Genomic DNA, 6,163 nt, shown 5'->3' with positions numbered 1-6,163 from the left:
CTATCGGGCGGTAACAACGGCCAGAGATTGTAAATGAGGACGCGAACTTCATGCACTTAAAAGACGGCTGCATGCATTGCCAGACAGTTGGGGATTGACATTCGTTTCGTTCGATCGAATTATCGTGAACTGTCACCGGAGTGCCTAGGCGATGAAGACCTACTTGTTTTGTTGTAACGGAAGGGCGGAACAAAACAGGCACTCGCATTATGGCTCAAACGAAGATGAGAAGCAGCTTGTATGTAGCTGTTTAGTGGAAGCGGTGGCGGTACGTTGTTCCGCATGTGTGACGGATTTAAGTTGTGCGTACATATAATCATTGGCCTTCAATAAATACCACTTTCTAATAGCGCTGTGTCTCATTACAGTGCTGTATTGCTACTTGTGAACGTTTTTATGAGTTGATTTCTTAGATTAAGAGATGGCGCCTGGGTAGAACCGCCCCGTTTGTCCTCGATCAACGCTCCGTGCCGGTCATGGTGCCGGTACGCACCGTCGTGGGGCACTGTGCACCGCGCCGGTTTTGGGGGCAACACCGGTGCATGTTTATCGAGGACGCTATTAGTTTATTGTCTTTTAATATAACGTCACCTAGCCACCGTGACGTCATAAACATGCTTTGTAGATGTAAAATACCCGAAATACCATTACGACCATCTTCCTCCATGATTACGACATTATCGAACACACTGCATAAAAGAACCGCATACAAAGTTAACACTCTAAGAAGTGTAAAAATAAGTTCACCTTATTACAAAAACGCAAAAAAAGTTTATTGTAGATTGTTGTTTATGATGGCTAAATATGTTACTAAAAAGTTATATTTCTGCGCCTGTGATCCTGTGATGGCGGCCCTGTGCTTCTTCGCGCGATAGCCGTGGAGCAACACAACCTTTCATTGTTTTTGTTTCCTATTTACGTTATGTTTTAGTCATTCACAATGCCGAAAGTTGTGTCCAGAAGTATTGTTTGTTCCGACACAAAGGATCAAGAGGAATATAATGAAGAAAAGCCGCTCAATGTTTATTACTGCATCTGCGGCAGCATGGCCATGATTCTCGGTACGTCCCACTGTTGCAATCTTGTCTTTATAGATTATAGTAGAACCGGTCATACCAAGGGAAACAGGACATCGCCTATTGATCTGCTAGTTTGGAATAAATACAATCGTAACGATCATATACAGTCGACGGTATTTCCCTCAGTTCGTAAACCTTAACAAACCGCCGACCAGCTTTTCAAACCAAGTGTGAAGATTAAATTACGCCATCAGAATTTACGTCACTTAAGCAGCTCGCCTTGATGTTTTCCGAGCATGACAGCAAACGACGGATAGATGAGTAATTACCCGGTGCGACCGTGTAGTGTTACAAAGTTTATCAGGCGCTTCCCCGCCAGAAATACAGCACAAGCATCTACTACTGCTCCAGTGAGGGCGGCGAATGGAAGTAAAAAAAGCGAGTGAACATCGTTTAAACTCTTTGTTGGGGCATGCAAGGGCAATAAGTCTTCAGTCCAGCGTTTGCTAGTATGCTACCGCCACAAAGCGCTCTGCCAACCGATCTAAAATTCCGATGTCGTTAAAATTGCGTCTTTCAGTGTATTCGCTCCTTTAAGTAACGTGAATTAGGCCGTGCAGATGAAAAATCAGCGGTTGCGGGCGCAGAAAAGTGACAGCCCAGCCATTGGGCCCGACATTTTCAACGTCCAATTGCGCTGCGCCGCTCGCACACTGAATCCACTGACCAAGGTTTTTCCGTATGGGAAGCTTCATGTGGGCAAACTACGGGCATTCGTTTTGTTTGGTGGTGTGCTTCAAATTGTGCAGCCATATGTTCGGAGCTGAGAGCTCTCAAGGAAGTAGTCACTAAGGAAAGTACTAAGTGGTTCGTGTTTCTTTGTTTGTTGCACGGTGTTGTACCAGAGAAAGTAGAGAGGGGCAGTGGCAAAGTTGTTTGAGTGTGGCCTAGCTGGTACGTAATTACAATTATGCCAGCTTGAACGGGAAGCACCTTCGACAGAGGGAAGGACCTGCATGTCTCTGTCTAGCAGCGAAATTTTTATTTCATTGCACTTCCACATACATGCTAAGTTCACCTCACACAAACACTGGTGCGCATTCACCTTTGATCTAATGACAATACAAGAAGTAGACCATCATTTGATTAGAGTCACCACAGTTCAGTGGCAGCCATCCCACTTCTCATCAACGTCGGCAGGGGATGAGGGGTGGGAGTGTGACTCCACTGCTTGTGCGATATCATGGTGGATGAGCAGAATAGAATGGCACTGCTGTAGACCCCCTGACGGGGGGAATCGAAACTCTTCTCTGCAAGAAGGGCACTGCTATGCGGCGAGCCTCTAAGAAGTTTGAGAATGGGTGTGTCTGCAGCTCAGTTAACCCTGCTTTTATTTTTTCCGAGATTCTGGCTTCAGTATATTGAAGACTACTGCTGAAGTAGCGGTCACAGCGTCATTCTAAAGCAAACAAAAGGGGCACAAGTGAATTCGGGAAGGGCCACAGCATAGAGCACAGCATGGGCCGCAATTTCTAGGCCCAGCCTGAACCGGCTCAATAGAGACACGGCCCGGCCCGAGCCCAAAAAAATTTTTTAAATCTCAGCCCGAGCCCACCCCGAGCCAAACAAACTTGTAAAATATGAGCCTGAGCCTGACAGAATTCAATAGAATAATCCTGAGCCCGCCAGACTGTTGTTAAATGTCCTCCCCAGTCCGACATACTATAAACACGAATTTGAAGTTTCCTGTTTACCTAAAAAGCGTAAGCACAAAGTGAATACGACTACTTTGGGTTTAAATTTTCTCTTAACTTGGACTGAGCCTTGTACAACTTAAATATCCTAACGTAGAAGCTGGATTTCCGAGAGTCGCGGCACTTCATTTCCCAGTTCATTTGCCACAGTCTTCAAAATCAAGCATATACTTTGAATGATTCGGAGAAAAGTAAATAATTTTTATTATTATTGCAACTCTTGAACAGATATTGTGCCTTTTATTTTCCATTCCTTGCTGAAATTTGAGCAGACGGCGCGTACAGTTTCGCCATTTCATTTTTGTCTTTCCCTCTACTTATGTTGGCAGCATTATGTTATCTGCGCATATTTTCTTTCTTGCCTTTAATCATTCTTTAAAAAAAAAAAAATCTTACCCGAAAAAATCATGACCTCTGCTTCGAAAATTGGTTCTTCAAACTTTGCACACAGTGCAAAGTCCAGGTCTAATTTTGTTCTGTTTGTTTAAGTTTGAAAAGCAGAGGGAAAAGACAATCGTACCCTGTGGCTGGAGTGCCGTCGTTTTCTGGGCCGCTCTCTCCTAGTATGATGGTGGGACCCAGTCGTTTTTTTTTATTGATTTTAAGGCTTTCTAGGTGAAATTGTTTTTTTATCATATCCTTTAACGTCGCCATAGTGACTTTGCACTTCGTTTTTTTTTTTTTTTTTTTTTTTTTCACTTAATCTGAACGATCAATGTGAAAACGTTTTGTTGTCAACAATTTAGTATTTCCGGCATGGGACCGCCGGGCCTCAGACACTGTTTGGGCCGGCTCAGGCCGCCATGGCCCGAAAAAAATTTTAGTTGAAGCCCGAGCCCGGCGCGGGCCCGAGAAAATGTGTGCTATCTGGCCCGAGCCCTGCCTGCGGGCCGGACTGGGCTCGGGCTTTTGAGGCGGCCTGGGCCCGTGCAGTGCACTACCACAGTAGATAGTGATGTCGAAGTTCGTGGGCTGCTACTACTTGTGTACGATGGCCCCTTGGCCACTAACGGGCACAAAGTTAGGATCCATAATGCACACTGTCTGATTGCGCCTTGTGCCCTTACTTTGGTTCTTGCCCCTCTGAGTCGAAACATCTAACCTGCAACCATGCACCAGCTACCTCAGCAGTGGGTTCTGTCAACACTCGAGCATATTTTAGGTTTCGCACAGGGACACAGATGGGGGCTGATGCATGCATTGCCTTTCTTGCCTGACGATAACCAACACTTCCAAAAGTGCCTTTCACAGCGAGTTGTTGTTTTACCCAAGTAACATGTACAGTGCAAGCATCACAGGCACTGGGGTGCCGCTGTATTGCCCATCGGAGTCGCGTTTGAGAAGGGTAGTCTGTCACATCTGAGGTGCCGCAATGCATAGGTGGCATTCTCAGCACATTCCGTTAATCTCGGGTGGTCTGCTTCCTGACTTGAGGTTCTTATTTTATGAATATGCGTGGTGGAGGCTTTTGGATGATCTGGAAAAAAAATTGCTGTAGTGCAAAAGAACATGCAGAAGGTTATGACTGTCGTCATCCTTGCTGGTAACAGGTCTGCACTGCTTGCTCTTCCTGTCTTTCTGCGGCACTGGTGCTCCTGTTGCAGTGAGCACATGTTCATTGCTTCGAGAACATCTATGTGTCATAGCAGTTACTCATATATTGTCTTGAGCATTAAATTCTGATGCAATGCAGCTATCTTGTCTCTTGACATTCTCTCAGCCAGTGAACCTTCTTAGGGTAAACATCGTTAACTCAACATACATGGGCTCTCGTAAATTCAGAACATGATCAAGAAACCCAATAGAACTTTCCTTCGTAGGCATAATGAATGTAACCTCTTGATCAGTGATATTATGCATTCAGGCTGACAAAATGGTCCTCTCAAAAGGGCACAGAAGGCCGCCGCTCATTGTTGAGAGGTCAGGGCCGGAAGACGGAGTGTCCCGGGGCAAATGCGAAGCGACCGCACTCGTATTTTTGGACAGAGAAACGAGCCAGGAAAGCGAGAACGGCGCAGAGGCGGAGGAGCCGTGCGAAAAGAAAGATTTCGAGACGCGCACTCCGTCCGCGAGTAGTGGCCAATGCATGACACTCGCAAGTTCGCAAGCGGGGAAGCTGTCACAGAAACTTGACTCTTCACCAGCTAGCGAGACGCGAAAGGACGCCGAACAGTGTAGCCCGAACTACGAGCCAACTGAAAAATCATGCGGTAGGTTAGTGGAACCGCCAGCAGCTGAAGCGGGTTGCATGGAACCCTTCGGTGGAGAAACGCAGCGTATGCAGCCGGGCGACACAAAGAGTGTGTTGGCTGCAGTGTCCAATCAGCTGTTGTGCGAAAACGAGTTCAAGGTCGAAGCGCTACCGAGAGAAAAATCCAGTGAACTCGTAGTGAATGACACCAACAGAGACAGTACTGCCGTCTTGGAGTGCAAAGGCGTACCTAAACGAGATAACGCACTTGCTGAGACGTCCAACAGGGGGCCGTACGAGTCCACTGATCGCGATCATGTGTCGGCCTCGGTTTTAGCAATCTCGGCAGAATGCTCAAAATCAGGGGAGGCCTTGGAGACGGCTTCCAAACGGGGCGCGCAGACTGTGCGACATAATTAGGTTTCGTGGGAGAGTGTGGACAGCGAGGCTAGCCAGACGAAGCCGCAAGAGCCCCCGGAAACAGAAGGAGTTCCTTTGGGTGCGAGCTCTAACTTGGGCGATGTTGTGGCAAAGCCTGTGAGCTGGACACGAAAGACGCGCAAGCAATGAAGCCTGAGCGGCGAGCGAACCGAAAGCTCTCGCAGTAGTTTAGATGCGCCGCCAACGGCCGAAGCGGGTTACGTCATCGCCATCGACGGGGAAGCCCAGGTGGCCTAGCGTTGCGAGGCAAACTAGATGTTGTCCCCAGTTCTCGATGGCTTGCTTCAAGCAAAGGTGGGACACTTTCACCCGCATTCCAAGCCAGTGGAGCAAAGGCACTTAGTGCGAAAGCGGAAGTTGAGAACTCTCTGCTCTGAGCGAAACCGCGATTGGGAGGCATGTGTGCCTGCCACTGTGTTGGCCTTGAAGTCAGCTCAGCACGAGATTTCAGGCATCAGCCCTGTGAGGCTTGTATAAGACCGGGGAAAGAACATGTTTCGAATGAGGGGACGAGCCGGAGGCGATGAGCTAGTTCTAACGCTGAGTTCGTTCCCACGTTTGAACTGTCAGCCCCGTCATGTTGAGCTTCGGTCTCAAAAACGCGCTGTATTGCTTCTGAAATAAATGGATCCGGTGTTTCGTGGCCTGTCGGAGTACGCAATCCTTTACCTCGACGATGTCGCCAGCTTTTCTAGCACATGGTAGGAGCATGTAGAGCACTTACGAGTCATGCTGAGCAGACTCGAAAGAAGCAGGCC

The 6,163-nt window shown here is 47.7% G+C and overlaps 1 protein-coding gene across 1 annotated transcript in view; it reads left to right on the top strand.

The window, feature by feature from the left end:
- Positions 1–831: 831 nt before the first annotated feature.
- Positions 832–6,163, top strand: part of LOC144175182 (STING ER exit protein) — a 60,160-nt gene continuing 54,828 nt past the window's right edge. The window contains exon 1 of the mRNA XM_077704288.1: positions 832–1,061. Within this exon, the coding sequence (XP_077560414.1) occupies positions 941–1,061 (121 nt within the window). The 5' untranslated portion in view covers positions 832–940. The remainder of the gene's footprint in view (positions 1,062–6,163) is intronic.

Source organism: Haemaphysalis longicornis, unplaced genomic scaffold (assembly GCF_048455015.1).
Source record: "Haemaphysalis longicornis isolate Haplotype H1 unplaced genomic scaffold, Haemaphysalis longicornis Haplotype H1 scaffold_1, whole genome shotgun sequence".
In the NCBI taxonomy this organism is placed as follows: domain Eukaryota; kingdom Metazoa; phylum Arthropoda; class Arachnida; order Ixodida; family Ixodidae; genus Haemaphysalis; species Haemaphysalis longicornis.
Note: the sequence above shows the minus strand (reverse complement) of the source record. Positions and strands in the feature narration are given on the sequence as shown.